The 17675-nt window shown below is 33.9% G+C and overlaps 1 protein-coding gene and 1 long non-coding RNA gene across 3 annotated transcripts; one reads left to right on the top strand and one right to left on the bottom strand.

Annotated features, from left to right (window-relative positions):
- The first annotated feature begins 11106 nt into the window (after nt 1-11106).
- On the top strand, nt 11107-13282 carry LOC121750773. 2 transcript variants are annotated; one of them, XM_042145389.1, is made up of 9 exons: nt 11107-11248; nt 11548-11614; nt 11698-11763; nt 11862-11959; nt 12043-12080; nt 12208-12295; nt 12388-12705; nt 12804-12869; nt 12974-13282. In XM_042145389.1, exons 2-9 carry the CDS (start codon nt 11554-11556, stop codon nt 13121-13123), a joined length of 885 nt encoding a protein of 294 aa, XP_042001323.1. In that variant the 5' UTR covers nt 11107-11248; nt 11548-11553; the 3' UTR covers nt 13124-13282. The 2 variants fall into 2 exon arrangements, with proteins under 2 accessions (XP_042001323.1, XP_042001315.1); XM_042145381.1 differs by lacking the exon at nt 11107-11248 and adding an exon at nt 11381-11460.
- A 2866-nt stretch (nt 13283-16148) lies between these two features.
- LOC121751235 lies at nt 16149-16670 on the bottom strand. The gene is made up of 3 exons (XR_006040033.1): nt 16619-16670; nt 16336-16401; nt 16149-16246 (listed from the first exon to the last, which is right to left on the bottom strand). It is a non-coding gene; the product is annotated as an uncharacterized LOC121751235 (long non-coding RNA).
- Nucleotides 16671-17675: the final 1005 nt, after the last annotated feature.

Raw genomic sequence — 17675 nt, 5'->3', positions numbered from 1 at the left:
TAGGAGGTTTTGTTTTGTTCGTTAGGGGAAAGAGAAAATATAATATTTATATGATTTTAAGAGGTAATTTTTTCTAAATATGGAAACGTAACATCTTTAGTGAGACAAACTAAAAAGGAAAGTGTGACATATTTTATGGGACAGAGGAAGTACTCCTTAGTATAGAGAAAAACAAAGAATGAAAATATCACAAAAAGAGAGAAAAAGATGGCTGTGTATTCTACACAAAATCTTGCGTATTTTAAATTTTACAATAACTTTTAGTATTTTCTAATATAAAAACAAAGAATGAATGAAAAAACTAAAAGTAGTGAAAGAATGAAAAAATTGAAAGAAGAGAGAGAAAGAGATGGTTGCGTTTTGTTCACAAAATCTTGCGTATGCACAGCATCTTGTGCTGTGTTTTTTTTGCACAGTAGGGGATCTATCCCCAATACTGAATCACTAGAATATAATTGTCTCATATCGAGCTTCCAATTAGGCTTACTACCCACTATTTATATTAAAAAGAAAGGAGTACATGATCATATCATAATCCAACTCATAATCTTTTATTTAAGCGATATTTAAGACCTTTTTAGGAAACTTCATGTGATGACGACCCATAATAATTTATTAGATTCCCATGTTATTGCAAGCGTTATGCAACAATACTTAGGATCTCCGTTGGTGTAGCTTTCACACAACTATCTCGCTTACTAAAACGACAAATTTTGAATAATTACAAAATAGTACTATTACTACTTCACCATCTATTATTATTTATACATGTATTATCTATATATTAAAAGAGTTTGTGTGTGTGTCATGAGCAGGGCCATCCAGCAAAGGAGGTCCAAATAATTGAGACATCACAAGGTTTTGACTAAAAGAGTAGTTTTATTCATGCAATAATTGATGCTAATCAACTAATCAGTCCCAAAATAGTGATGATATAGTCACGTCCAACTAGTTAATTATTACTTATTTATAAGGATACATATATTTAAAATAACACCCTGATATAATTACTGCGAATATGGATATTATTTAAAATTACAATAAATGGGATCACGCTACAAAATTCGGGCTTCGTGGCAGAACAAATGGTGTAAACTTCAATTAGGATGTACTTGTCTCTATGATTAACAAAAATAATTTATATCCTAGTCATTTTCACTATGAACATTCAACATCATATATTTAATTTTAATTTTAATTTTAATTTATCTTATCTACGCTCCAAAATATCTACACCATGCCATGGTGCATGCGTTCACACGTTTATATTACATTCACGTGGAAATTTGTGCAGTTTCTTAGGATATACTCCCTCCGTCCCAAAAAATGAGTCACTCTTATTGTAGGCACATGTTTTAAAAAATGTACTAAAGAATAGTGGGTTGAAAAAGTTACTGGAATATGTGACTCAGTTTATTATATTGGTTTTATAATAAAATGTAAGTGAAGTGAGTTAGTAGAATGTAAGTCGTACTTACCATTTATGGTAAAAATGAAGTGTGACTCTTATTATAGGACAGACTAAAATGGAAAAGTGTGACTCTTGCTGTGGGACGGAGGGAGTAAATGTGTATTCAAATTGTAGGTCCTTTCATTAAAATTGTTACATTTCCTTAGGGCAGCCATACTAAACCACACAAGTTCTTGACTAATTTGCAGTAATTGTGTTCTTGGCTGATTTGCACGCAGTTCTTGAAAAAAATCCTTAGTTGCCTCAAAACTAGACCTGCCTGCAGCTGTGAGCTCCGCCTTTGTGGCCGTTTCACGGCGCAACTGGAAGCGACACGGCAGTCACAACATATATTTTTAAAATCTATTTTATTACAAAACTAACTTTTGATAATAAATTAATTTTTATATAGAAATCGGTTTTCATTTATAAAGTTCAATTTTTTAAATAATATTAATTCGAAAAGTAACACTAGCTTTGGACTCATAAATTGGTGAAAGAGTTTATTACAAAAAGAAATGATTTGGTAGTTTCCTTTTGACCGGAAATGTTTACATTTTTTTTGCCTTCTATTTTTCGATTTTGCATAAATAGAAATTTGAATGAATATATAAAAGTAGAGAATAATAAAAATATTAACAAATAGAAAAACTGAAAGAATCTGAATGTATTGTAGCTAAAATGAGATTGATTTTCAGGTCATCATTATGGACGACCTTAGGTTTTAGTTTTTGCGCCTCTAAAATTGAATTCGTGGTAAACTCTTGATTTATTTAATCATTAATATTTAAAAAGCACACAAATTTTATGTTACTAGATTATAACTTGCGAGGTTGTCACGGATAAGGCCTACTGGTCAGAAAGATTGTTGATTAATTAAAAGTCAAAGAAATATTAATATATACACAAAAAAAACACGTAGATTGAATCATTTTGCCACCAAGTTGTAAATTAATAAGTGAACTACTACTATATTTTACTGTAACTTGCTTCGATTGAAATCACTCAGTGTGGGAAAGTATAATAATTGGTGAACCAATCAATTGTCTTATAGTACTAGTTTTATTTTTCACAAACTATAAAATCTATTGGTACATGCTTTCCTGGATGCCGCATTGACAACGTCGGAACGGAGAATAATTTATAGAATTTTGGAATTACTTTTGATTTTTTTTTATAATCACTCAGTCTAATAAAATAGTGAATATTTTATCATTTTTGGATGCCTCATATATATTGTACACTGTTTACAGAAACAATCAAATATGATCAGTGTTATACTACATTAACTAACATAAATATAAGTATATAACACAAAGTGAGATTATATTTGTAGTCACTTCATTATTCATTTTGATTGAACTTAATGTTAGTAATTCTTGTATTCATCTAATGAGCGCAGCGGAAATTGCATACAAGAATAACAGATCTAGATTCATAATCATATTGCAAGTTGAGCACGTAATACACAACGGAACTAAATCTTACTTGTTGTGTTGTTTTCTTCTACGATTGTGTCCTGCAAGTTGAATCCACTACTATCGAGGTCCACGTGTATTCTGATCCGATGCAGGAACAATTCCTCGGTACAATCGCTCTATAGAGAAAGCTAGGAATTCTCTACAAAGCTTTACGTATTTTCTCTCTAATGTTACGCTATTTCTCTTCTCCCGGAATGGAGAATAAATAACCATTATATATAGACAAATAGTCATTAGGGTTTCATGATTGTTGGGCTTATGGACTAATTATAATTGTATCCCAACTATAATTCTTTAATCCATATTAATCTAATCTAGCCCATATCCTTTCAATCTCCCACTTGGACTAGCATTAGATATAATACGCAGTTCCAACTTTGTACCCTTGAGCGGATCAAAATACACTTATAGTGTGACCCTTTAGGCCCTCATTATCGACGACGATCTAATCGAAGTCTGCACAAAACTCCTAGACTGCGTTGGCAGCGTAGCTCGATATATGACGGACGTTTACGTGAATTCGGTAAACAAGCCTTTACACAAAGTTTATAGTAACATCCTTTCATTCACGAACCACCCGATTGAGCCTAAGATTTGTCATGTGTCATCCAAATAGCTCAATCACTTTATCGCATCTTTATTAAATGACCCATTCGATCATATTCAATTACTTTAATTGAATATATCTTTGCATTGGCCAATGACTTAATGGTCAAGTAATATAGAGAATTTGAGTGTTCTCTCGAAATTCTAATCGAGGAATGAATCTCATTCTTGGCTCAACTACCATTTCCATTTATCTTATGATGTACCCAACACAAGTCCGTGTCTTAATCCTCCGAGGGGAGGCAAAGCGTTGTACAAGGTCAAAGCACACCACTCAACAAACAAAATGTGTAATGACCTCAGATCCAAGGACTATTACATACTTCATGTACTAATAAACTGTAGACACTCAACAAAACAGTTTAATAGTAGGGTATACCAATACTCTCCAAAGTATACCATGTGTCCATCACGAGTATCTAATATCTCATAGTTGTGAGAACAACTACATTCTCGAAAAATGTGATGCAAACCACATGCTAACCTATAACATATCATCAATATCCCATTCTTGATGATCATTGGTTAGGGCTATTTTAGAATTATACTATATCATTAATGTCTCACACCATTAACGACAGTCATAATTCAAGGGAACAAATATTTAGAATAAATGCAAACATTTTAAAACAATTATTCCAATAAGTGCACAAAACCCATAGGAAATAAAATTTTCATATAATGTGATCAAGTAATATTGTCTCAACACAAAATGTTTCTAAGACATATAAAACTGTAACTCCCACTGATTCAAAGCCATCTACCAACATGCATAACACCTAAGCTCTCAAAGTGCTTGTTGTGTTTTGCTATACATAACGGTTTGGTGAAAGGATCAGCCAAGTTATCATCAGTGGGTACTCTTTCTAATTTTATGTCGCCTCTTTCAATTATTTCTCTGATCAGATGATATCTTCTGGGAACATGCTTGTTTCTGTTCGTAGCTCTAGGTTCTTTTGCTTGCGCAACAGCACCAGTGTTGTCACAATACAAAGGTATTGCACTATTGGCACTCGGAATGACACCCAGTTCTTTAACGAACTCTAACAAAGCAACAGCTTCTTTGGCAGCTTCAGATGCAGCAATATACTCGGCTTCAGTGGTGGAATCGGCAGTTGTACCTTGTTTGGAACTATTCCAACTCACTGCTCCACCATTGAGGACAAAAACATATCCAGACTGAGACTTATAGTCTTCATGGTCTGTTTGGAAACTAGCATCAGTATACCCAGTAACTGATAACTCTGGTTGTCCACCATAGACTAAGAAACATTCTTTAGTCCTTCTAAGGTACTTAAGAATAGTCTTAACAGTTTTCCAATGTTCTTCACCGGGATTTTGCTGAAATCTGCCTGTCATGCTAAGCGCATAGGCCACATCTGGCCTAGTAGAAATCATGGCATACATAATAGATCCTATCGCCGAAGTATACGGGATCCTTTTCATGTTGTCTCTTTCTTTGTCATTAGAAGGACAATCTTTCTTTGACAATACAATGCCATGTCCCATAGGAAGAAAACCTTTCTTAGAATTCTCCATTGAGAAGCGCCTTAGCAACTTGTCTATGTAAGTGGATTGTGATAATCCTAACATCCTATTTGGTCTATCTCGATAGATCTTAATTCCAAGGATGTAGGAAGCATCACCCAGATCCTTCATTATAAAGGAACTAGACAACCATTCTTTCACGAATTGCATCATGGAACGATCGCTTCCCATAATCAAGATGTGATCAACATATATGATAAGGTATACGACGTTTCCATTTTCGCGTTTACTATAAACACATGGATCCTCTTTGCTTCTGACGAAACCAAACGATTTGATTGTTCTGTCAAAACAAATATTCCAACTCCTCGAAGCTTGCTTAAGTCCATAGATGGACTTCTTTAGCTTGCACACTGCATTCGGCCTTTCTTTCGATACAAAACCTTCAGGCTGCGTCATATAGACATCACCTTCTAATTCTCCATTGAGAAATGCGGTTTTGACATCCATTTGCCAAATGTCAAAATTGTAGTATGCAGCAATTGCAAGTAATATCCTAATGGACTTGATCTTAGCAACTGGCGAAAAGGTTTCCTCATAGTCAATGCCTTCGCGTTGACTATAACCCTTTGCCACTAACCTAGCCTTGTAGGTTTGTACTTTGCCATCTGCATCTCTCTTCTTTTTGAAGATCCATTTGCAACTTATGGGGTAAACCCCATCTGGCAAGTCAACTAGTTCCCAGACTAAGTTGAAGTACATCGAGTCCATTTCAGATATCAAGGCTTCAAGCCACTTCTCTCGATCGGTGTCTGACACCGCCTCGGTATAGGTCTTAGGCTCATCGTCATCTAAATCAACTTCATCATCTTGGTTCTCAACCATTAGATTCAGTCTCTCAGGTGCACGACTAATCCTTCTAGGCCTATTGAGTTGGTTTTGCTCTGGTTCAGGTTGTTCATTCTGTATGTGAGAATGTTCAGGAATATCACTATGATCTTCTTGAGGTAGAGGTGATGCAACTATTGTATCATCTTGTCTTTGATGCATCTCATTGTCTTGAGGTGGTCATTCGAGAGTTTCTCTAAGGTCCTCTCTAAGAGTAATTTCCCCTCCCAATAGATCATCAAAAACTCCCACTGAGTTATTGTCCAATCCAGTGGATAATATCTCATCCTCATTGTTAACTTGTGGTTCTTGAATTTCTTCAAGATCTACTGTATTTTGACCTTGTTCCTTGCAGACATAACTATCTTCAAGGAACGTCACATTCCTTGATGTTATCACCTTGTGATTTTCAGGACAGTAGAAATCATACCCTTTAGTTTCTTTAGGATATCCCACAAAATAACATTTCTCACTTTTAGTTTCCAATTTATCAGTCATCATTTTCTTAACAAAAGCTGGACAACCCCAGGTCCGGATATGGTTAAGACTTGCTTTCTTGCCACACCATAACTCATATGGTGTTTTCTCGACTGATTTAGAAGGAACCCTATTTAGAATGTAAATAGCCGTTAGTAAAGCATGACCCCAGAGAAATAAAGGGAGACTAGCTAAACTCATCATGGATCGAACCATTTCTAATAATGTTCGGTTTCTCCTTTCAGATACTCCATTCATTTGTGGTGTACCAGGAGGTGTCCAGTCTGACTGAATTCCATGCGATTTCAAGTAATCAAGAAATTCTCGGCTCAAGTATTCCCCTCCTCGATCTGATCGAAGAGTTTTGATACTTTTCCCAAGTTGTTTCTCAACTTCACACTTAAACTCTTTAAATTTCTCAAAGGCCTCAGATTTGTGTTTCATAAGATACACATATCCATACCTTGTCAAATCATCAGTGAAAGTAATGAAGTACGAATAACCACCTTTTGCTTGAGTTGGAAACGGTCCGCACACATCTGTGTGGATCAACTCTAGTACATCATTAGCACGGACCCCTTTCCCAGAAAGTGGTTTATTAGTCATCTTTCCTTTGAGACAGAATTCACAAGCACCATATGATTCAAAATCAAATGAATTTAGATAGTCTAACTTTTTCAATCTCGCTATCATTTTCTCATTGATATGACCAAGTCTACAATGCCAAAGATAAGTAGCATTATCCGTATTACATAGCTTAAGTCTTTTATTTTGCACATTGAGAATATCCCGTTTGCATTCAAGCATATATAATCCATTCTCTAAAGAGGCATTTCCATAAAACAATCCATTATTAGAAAACGAGCATCTGCTGTTTGCAAAATGGAAGGAAAAACCTTCGATGTCCAACATCGGAATGGAAATAATATTCTTTGAAATAACTGGGACAAAATAACAATTATGTAAATCTAGTCTATGTCCTGAGGGAAGATCTAATCTATAAGTTCCCACGCGTTCGGCAGCAACTTTTGCTCCATTTCCAACACGTAGGTCTACTTCCCCAGGTCTCACTTTCCTGCTGTCAATTAAACCTTGCACATTATTACAAATGTGTGAACCACAAGCGGTATCCAATACCCAGGATTGTGAGTTATTCATAGACATATTTATCTCAATGACAAACATAACCGAGCACCCACTCATTGCACCTTGTGCCTTGAGTTTTGGGCAGTCTCTCTGCCACTCCGTGAAATTTGACCTAGTCAATTTGTTTGTTTTCATCATACACTCCTAAGATAAGTTTGACATATTATCTGAACAGAAAATAATACGAAAAGCAAATTAGAAAAGCATGCAAAGATCACATTCGCATCACTAATCAAACAAGGGTTTATTGTATTGATTAGCTCCCACTAATTTTGACATATATTATGCCCCCAAACATAAAATACGAATTTATATCAAATATAAATTTTAGTGGTCCAAGATCTAAGTCTATATTATTGCAGCCCCTGCTTTGGCTGATCACTACAATAATATCACAAGGTAGGCCTCCAAGCCAATTGCAACAACTATTTTGCAATTCTTGGTTTATTAATCCAATTAATATGCATCCATAAACTATTTAGGTCGCTTTGGCGTCACTAAACAATTTAAGCAAGTCAACCCCATCACACGATGCCAACCATGCATCTATGAATGAGCCTAGGCCTTGTAGATTTAGAGTAAACACTTTGGCGTAAAACTCGTGGTCGAAAAGGCTAGGAACATCAAACAATTATGATGGACGATGCGTTTGTTTCAAAACAAGACTTATATTTTATGGGAAAAGTGTGATACTAGTTCTGTGAATATAATATCCAATATTAAATTTCAAACAATTACTGGGCGCCGCCTACCCAGACATAGTATAACACGGACTACACATACTGGGCGCCGCCTACCCAGACATAGTATAACACGGACTACACATACTGGGCGCCGCCTACCCAGACATAATATAACACGGTCTCTAACTACTATAGTTAAATAAATAAGCATAAATCAAATAGCATGCTTATCACATAGGATATCAAATAATGCTCAACAAATAAAATCAAATTTTATTCACTAATTAAATGTGGATTTAATTATATTAATTCTAAATTAATTAAAATTATAAAATATTAATTCAATTAATATTTCATTACAAACTTAACGTTGACTACCAATTCACATTAATTCTAAATTAATATATTCAATACTAATTCCAAATCAATATTAAATATATATTATTTCCAAATAATATTTATTTAATATTTTCCTTCAAGATTCCCTTTTTTTTTTGCTTTAGAGAAAACTACCAAAAGTTTCGGTGGATTTGGAGAGATCTGAATTAATATTGACGGAACCTCTTCCATGGTTTTGGAGAGATTTGGAATTAATATTTGAGCAGACAACAAAAGGTGACGAAACGCTCAGATTTTTTTTTGTCGTCGGAGATTGGGGAAGAAGGGGCGAATTCAACCAATCACAGTTGCTTTCCAGATGGGAAGAATCGGTGAAGAAATTTTGAAATCCAATTTCAGAATTTTGATTTCCAAAATCATCCACAAATTAATTAGGAAACAAAATTAATTATGAATCGAACCCTGGGCTTTGATACCACTGTTAGTAATTCTTGTATTCATCTAATGAGCGCAGCGGAAATTGCATACAAGAATAACAGATCTAGATTCATAATCATATTGCAAGTTGAGCACGTAATACACAACGGAACTAAATCTTACTTGTTGTGTTGTTTTCGTCTACGATTGTGTCCTGCAAGTTGAATCCACTACTATCGAGGTCCACGTGTATTCTGATCCGATGCAGGAACAATTCCTCGGTACAATCGCTCTATAGAGAAAGCTAGGAATTCTCTACAAAGCTTTACGTATTTTCTCTCTAATGTTACGCTATTTCTCTTCTCCCACAATGGAGAATAAATAACCATTATATATAGACAAATAGTCATTAGGGTTTCATGATTGTTGGGCTTATGGACTAATTATAATTATATCCCAACTATAATTCTTTAATCCATATTAATCTAATCTAGCCCATATCCTTTCACTTAATTCATTTTGTGGGGAGGTAGAGGGCATTTGAATTGGTGGGAGCTAACCTTTGTAACTAAGGAAACTACGAACTTTATAGCTGGAAAGCAGTATAGCAACACTACAAAATTTATATGTTTGTATTGTCCACACCAATTCTTTTCAAAACCTTATTAAGCCAATTCTAACAGATCCACAATTTCATTTTTCTCTTTCTTCTTAATTGTTATATTTTATATATAAAAAAACAGCTTGCCCCTTAAACTCATTAATATTTTAGTGTCAAATGGAATTAAATTAAAGTACACTAGTTTGGTTCATTATGTGCAAGGTGGAAATTTGAAAAATCAAATCAAATTATTAGCTGTAAAGTTTGATTTTTCATCGTTAAAGAGTAGTACTTAGTTGAGGGTTCTTGGAAACCAATCTCGTTTCTTTTTTAAACTTTTGATGATAAATAGTAGTGTCAAAATAGATATGGGTATAGGACATTACCCGATTTTGATTGACACCAAATGGGTACTGAGTATGAAATGATCCTCGTTTACATTATTGTCTCTCTTACTTTATTATTTCTCCACCTTAACTAGTATTATTTTTACAAAACGAGTGCGGAAAAGTAAATGTGACAGTTAAAACGGGACATAGATAGTAATATTTCAGTTTAGTTATATTGGATTATTCGAATTACAGATATATTGATCACCCATAAATATCTCGAGCGGGAAAAGAATACAGTGACAGTGCATTATTAATAGAGTAATCCCTAACTTAACACATTTATTAATGGCCCATTATATATAACTAATTAATAGTCTGGATTTTGAATGTCATCTAACTCAGTTACAGACTTACCGGCAGCTTGAAGTCTACCTCCAAGAATACGAAAGGAACCCATCTTAAGATTAATAAATTCTCTAAATTCACATATTTTCAACGTGCAACCAACCACAGATCTTTGCTCTTCTATATTTTCACCGCGTTGAGTAGTTAATTTAATTCTCCCCCAAATATTAGCTTAATTTTGATTCTTACATTGACACTTGTTCCAAGTAAAATTCCAAAAAGAATAAAAGCCTCACGCAAAATTTAAAGGTACGTAGTTTTAATCTTTCACTATACTTTAACTAATTGCATAAATGAACTTTATAGGGTTAATCATGTACACGGTACATCCGAATTCATAGTATTGTATTGTCCACTTTGGACAAAACTTTACTTCTGAATAATTACTACTACTAATTTATCCAATATCGGAAGCAATTCCTATTTACAAGATTCATTTTTTCTTACTATAAATTATGGTTTGGAGTAAAAGATAAGATATTCAAATAAGTTTAAAATTATGTAATTCATCACATTTTAAATACAGTAACTTTTGTTTATCTATAAATGACCATAAAATATAGTTTAGAATTGGAATTTGAAAGTATGCTGATAGTGATACTTTAGATTTAAACTTCCACTTTTCTCTTTATGAAATTACTCTTAATAAAGGGCAGAAATGGGATTTCAAGTGTAGACGTGTTTAGAACTGCTTTGTCGGATCGGACATTAATTATTAAATCTGAGATTCCCTAAAAAATTAAGTAAACGTGTTCATTTGATTTACAGTCAAATCAACAAAACAATAATAGTGAAATAATTAAACTAAAAACACGCAATGGTTGGTCTATTTAAACAGGTCATAACCAAACGATTCTCCTCCCCCTCTTCCTTCACTCTTCGACATTCTGCTATCCCATTTTTCCTCTTCATTTTTCAATCCATATTCCTTTTAGGTAATTTACTTGCCATTTTCAGTAATTTTTTGGTGCTCCATCATGCCATCCATATATAATATGGGCTTATTTATGGAAATATGTATATAAATAACACTAATAATGTTTTTATATTTCAATAATTAATAGTAACTCTATAGCTCTAGCATATAGAGAATAAAAATGCCAACTTTTGCTCATGAGCTATGATACCATGCCATGAAATTGCACAAGTACTAATTAATCTGAATCTACATGCTGAGTTTAGTGCATTTTTCTTAGTTATGAAACATAATGCTCACATATTCTAGCTTTTCTAGATCAAGATGGCATACGAGGATCGATGCGGGCAGGTGCAGAGGTCTAAATATGACTGCCTCCTATTTGGTAATTGAAAACTCAAATTCATCTATTCTTTGTTATGTAATGAAATGAAATGTGACTGTCTTTATTCTTTAATTCTTGTTTAGATCTTGATGACACCCTCTACCCTCTTAGCTCCGGCCTAGCAACTTCAGTTCTAAAAAACATTCAAGGTATATATATATATGCAGCTTATGATCTCTCTCTGCTTCGATTAGTACTTCGATTTTCCCTTTGATGTAATGTCAAAAATGTTTAATTGTCATTCCAGCATTCATGATCGAAAACTTGGGCATTGAAGAGAGAAAAATCCCTTCACTATGTGACCTTTTGTACAAAAACTATGGCACAACAATGGCTGGTCTTAGGGTGAGCATTTGTACATATATAGGTTGTCTTGACATAGTTTTGTCTGAAAAAATACTAAGGATCATAACACAACTGTTTTGCAGGCAATTGGCTATGATTTCGACTATGATGAGTATCACAGGTTAGTTCTACTTCTATCTATCTAGTTTAGTTTTTTATCTATCTAGTTTAGTTTTTACTTTACTAGAAATTTTAAAAAAAAAATCAAGGCAAGCTAACGGATGATGATTAATTTGGTTGTGTCACAGCATTGTTCATGGGAGGTTGCCTTATGAGAATCTGAAGCCGGATCCTGTGTTGAGGAGCCTTTTGCTGAGCGTGCCTATCCCCAAGATTGTGAGCACATTTCTCGTGTTTTTTGGAACTTTTTAGAACATGTTGTTGGTTGAAGTTTTGTTGACATTCATCAATTGTTGAACTATGATCAGATCTTCACCAATGGTGATCACATCCACGCCGTCAAGGTGCTGAGGAGACTAGGCCTTGAGGACTGTTTTGAGAGCATAATCTGCTTCGAGACTCTCAATCCTGTCCACAAGAGCGTTGCATCAGATGATGAGGATGACATCGCCTTTTTGGGATCAAAACCGGCTCCCAAAAGGACTGAGATATTTGACATTATTGCACATTTCAATAAGCCTAATGCAGAGCAATCTGGATTGCCTAAGACTCCTATAGTTTGCAAGCCCTCGGAATCTGCCATAGAAATTGCTCTCGAGATTGCCAAGATCGATCCTCGTAGAACAGTAAGTTTGTTTCATATCTGAGACATCATGCTAAGTACTAACATTTTTGATTCAGAATTTCAGACATATATACTTATTTTAACTGTCTTAATCTGCAGCTCTTTTTCGAGGACAGTGTCCGTAACATTCAATCTGGGAAACGCGTTGGACTAGACACCGTGCTGGTGAGTTGTTCGACTCATTAACAGATTGGTATTGTTGGAACACAAGATTGTAGTGAGAATTTGGAGTGTTTATAGTGTAAATTAGAGCAAATTTGTTGATGCAGATTGGGAAATCACAGAGAGTGAAGGGTGCAGATTATGCACTAGAAAGCATTCATAATCTCCGAGAGGCGATACCGGAGCTGTGGGAAGCGGAGAAGCCAGCTGAGGCTAACTACTCAGGGGTGGCTGTGGAGACTACTGTCATAGCATAACTTAATTTAACCTAACTATTTCATTTCATTGCAAATTTCTAAGTTCCATGTTACTACTTGTCCATTAATGATGTAAATTCTATGTTGGAAATGGTATCATCTAATAAGATGTTGGTTAATTTTCTTGCAATAATAATAATGAGTTGGCCTTTTGCTTTATTTGTGACCACTCAATGTAGTACATTTTGAAGTACTACATGCTTTGTGATATTGTTGCTCGTGTGCAAATAAAATATGGAGTAATATGCATATGTTAGAAAATGACATTAATGACTCCATCCATCTTTTGATATGTTGAAATGTTGATAGTCTCAAAATATTCAATAATAGCATGCATCATTATGATTGTTAGTTTGTAAATGTATTTTGGCCCGAATTTACTAGTATCATCTTTCAATATTAGAAATTTGTCTCTAAAGGACAATGGCCACACAACAATATAAATATTCCACATAATTCGTTTTTCTTAGTGTTGTCCATAATATCTTGTCACTTTTAGAAATAGGGAGACTGTGGAATTGGCATGAATAAGATTTGTAGGATTAATCATAGTCAAACTAAATGGCCAAGATTATTTTATTTCCATTAGTGACTTTAAGAGTGATATAGGACGGTCATACTTATACATCATTGAACCATTATATTTATTAAATATTGTCATGTTCCCTTAATGCTAAACTACTTTTTCTAGTCACGCATTTGTGTTGTCATGCTCCCATTGTATATATTTAGTAAATAATCCTAGTGGTCTATTAGTCCCAATCCAATGTCATAATCATAATTATATACACATGGTTAAATTATTAGACAAATCACGTAGTTTTATCATTTTGATTTGATATCATAATCATAATTATATATATTGTTAAATTATTAGAAAAATCACTTATTTTAATCAATTTGGATTTGCCTGTAAAAAATCAACTTGAAAAACATAAAATTTGAATTTCATTGCAATTATTTAAGATGAAAAAATGATCATCTACGTGTTATATATATTATTGATGCTCATTAACAAATCGTATTGCTTTTTATATGAGTTGACGATTCATCCGTGGTGACGCCTATATCTAATTTTCTTTATTAACATAGTAGTTAAAATTTTACTAGAAAATTTCAATATGGGACGATTTTAATAAATTCATACTTCATTATTTTTTTGGCTAATATTTATAAATTTTGAACAAATTAAAATTTAATCAAATTTTATAATTGTCATTGCCCGTACGTATATATATACAGATAGAAGAATATAGCTGAAATGTCTCTTCGGGCACACTAAATATTGTAACCATATGTCATGTAACTAGATAATTAGAGATTAAATCTCACCAGTCGCCATCCCCAATAAAAAAAATAAATATAAACATATAGTTCAAATATAAACCAATTATATATTTCTGAGAGAACTATGATAACTTCCGCATAGCATTTATGTGAGACTGTGACTTATAAATGCGTATGGTTCTAAGAGTGTCACCAATAGGGGAGCCGCGGCTCCCTATTACGAGAGCCACGAAAGGCCGCGGGGGGGGGGGGGGGGGGGCATGGGAGAGCCACGACGGCGGCTCAGCCCAATTTTGAATTTTTTTTAATAATTTCGAAAAATATTTATAAATACCTCATTCCACACATTTTCACCTCACACACATTTTTAATATTTTCGAAAATTGTTTATAAATTTTTAATTTTTTATTAAATTATGCATTTTTTTTATAATTATTATAGTCCGATAATTTTTATTCTAGTTAAATTAAAATAACAAAAAATGAAAAAAATAATTAATTTGTGACTTGGGCTTGTCCACTATTAGGGAGGACAAGTTTTTTGGTGGCCCGGCCAAGTTTCATGGCCTAGACCAAGTTTTTGTGGCTTGGGCAGGGCCACGAGCTTAACTATTGGAGACACCCTAACGATTTTACAAATATCACAATATATTAAGATTTTTTAATTCTTCTTAACTATTATCCAGATTGTTTGGAATAAATGGAGCTCTAACTATAATTTGATTTATAAATTAGATGATTTTATAATAATTAAAAAGCTAAGATAAAAAAATATTTTAAAAAAATTAAAATTTTGTTACGAGCTCACGGGAATATAGACATTTCATGACACGTATCGATGAGAAAAAGGAAACAAAATGTGACTTTCATATAGGTAGCCATTTTTTGACAGCAAACTGGCAAAGTGTAGAATGAGATTCATGTGTTTTGAAAACTTTAGGGGCCGTTTGATAGCATGCAGGAGCCAAGAAATAGATTAGTATCTAGTTATTTAGTATCTAGTTATTTTCGTTCATTTGATATCCTTGTTGGACCACCATAGTAGCCCGTTATTTTTACTCTGGCCCGCATAGGCCCGCAGATTGAGCCACAAATGCACATATTATTATCTTCACATTTTTTTAGATAAATAATCTGCATCGATTCTTGAGCCGAGAAAAGGCACTCAAATTTCATTCTTACCCTTTGGTGGTTTCTCAAATCTTCCCACATACGCCATTTTTTAGTTCATTTGCTCTCAAACCCTAGCTGCAAATTCAATTGTGCATCTCAGTTGCATCTCAGGTTGGAGTTCATTATATTGCTTTTATCCTCTTGATTTTTGTTGTGAGCAGTTCAAGTCGTCGCTTTGGGAGACGATTTGTACACCGGTGTAGCTTGGGGAATAGGGTTTTGTTGGGTGCCGTTGCAACGACACCCAATAACAAGGCAAACCAATTTTAGGCCATTGTTTTTCTCATTCTTATGCAGATTCTGACCCAACATGAATTCGTCTTTTCATTGTTGAAACTGACCGAATTTGCTGTGACGGGTCTTTTGCGACATTGGATCTCTGCCTAGCACTGCATACACACAAACTTATCCATTGCAATCCTCGTAAAAATTTGTTTTGGTTCTGAATGAAATAACGAAATAAGTAGGCAATATATTATTGATAGTTATGTAACAGATATTTTGTTTACTCACTTAACACATTTGTAACAAAAATATGCTTAGAAGCTTCTTAAAATGGAGTTGTTTTTAAGGTTTTTTTGTCATTTCTAGCTTCAGTAATATGGAGACTCGTACTGAGACAGTTGAAGCATCAGTGGCCGTAATATTAGAGGGCATCCTGCACCTTTACAGATTTGAGTCAATTTGTATCCTTGCCCGTGTGTAACATTTGGGAACTAAACACAAAACTATAAAAAGAATTCACAGACATACCACGATCAGCGAGAACTGATTCCATAACTGCTTTGCCACTACGGTAATCAGTCATTTTATGTTTATCTAAAAAACGAAATTGTTAACATTCTATACACCATTGAAAAAAATTGCAAAATTTCACATCTTCACCAACACCCACAATTGTAAACAAAAATTAGAACACAAATAAATTGCAAAACTTCACAAAAGGATTGACAAAGGCACACACGTACGATCAGCACAGATAAATGGTACACACAAAATTGGAACATCATTGTTGAAATGTGTAAGGGCTCGTTACCTTCCAAGTTCCAAACACCAATACGCAAGAAATTTCCTATTTCTGTTTAAATAGACCTTTAGCACCGCTTCAGCTACCCTACGAAAAAAAGAGAGGGAAAAAAAAGAGGGAGGGAAAAAAGGAGGGATGGGAAATGAGTTATGTTTTTGGGTACCGAGAATATATATTCAATGCTAAAATAGATCTTTAACAATATGTACCAAACAATGATAAAAGAATATAGTCAATTAAATCTTGTCTATCAAACGGCTGTCAAAGATAACAAATATTGGCCTACGGGCCCTCCATTCCCTGATTACTAACTGTGCCCCTTTTATCCTTCATAGGCTATCAAACGGGCCCCAAGATATTTTCGACTTTCGTTTTCGAAAGCCAAAATTCTCTCTTTAATACCCTTTTTCTTGACTAAGAGTAGGGGGACGTGCAAAGGATGTTTTGTGCTTACAAAAATTATCAGATCCCATTTTTGGGGATTAATTGCAATTGCAATTGATATAACAGGCGCCACAAATATAGTTAGATACCATTTGATCGAATTTTATCATAACACACGAAGAAATTCATGGATTTTCATTTATATTGGTGGGAAAATATCAATCATAATTAATAACGATGAATTATTATTGATAATTGATCAATAGCAATCAACACTATTAATGACCTACCTATATGACTTATTACGGATGAGTTTGGTGGTAATGCAATGATAATTTAACCGCCGAAAATGAAGAACAATACTACTCCCATCACATTTTTGACATGGCTCTGAAAATGAAGATCATAAATAAAGAGTTGGGCCCAAAAATTCGAAAATGAATAATTAAGCCCAAAAATTGAAGGATGGTTGAGCACCGGAAAATCGTGCTACTATTATTTTTTCATTTTGAGAGATCCAACAAAATTAATAGTCCTATTTTTTACTAATAACATTTCAACTATTTTTTGTTTTTATCTTTCTGATTTTATCAATTTGTATTAGAAATTTTAAACTCGTCCACAATTAATATTATTATTATTATTATTATTTTTGATACTGTATGTGAAAGTGAAAAACTGG

This window comes from Salvia splendens, chromosome 1 (genome assembly GCF_004379255.2).
Source record: "Salvia splendens isolate huo1 chromosome 1, SspV2, whole genome shotgun sequence".
Lineage (NCBI taxonomy): Eukaryota > Viridiplantae > Streptophyta > Magnoliopsida > Lamiales > Lamiaceae > Salvia > Salvia splendens.
The sequence above is the reverse complement of the archived record's forward strand: the minus strand, read 5'-3'. Positions and strand labels throughout refer to the sequence as shown.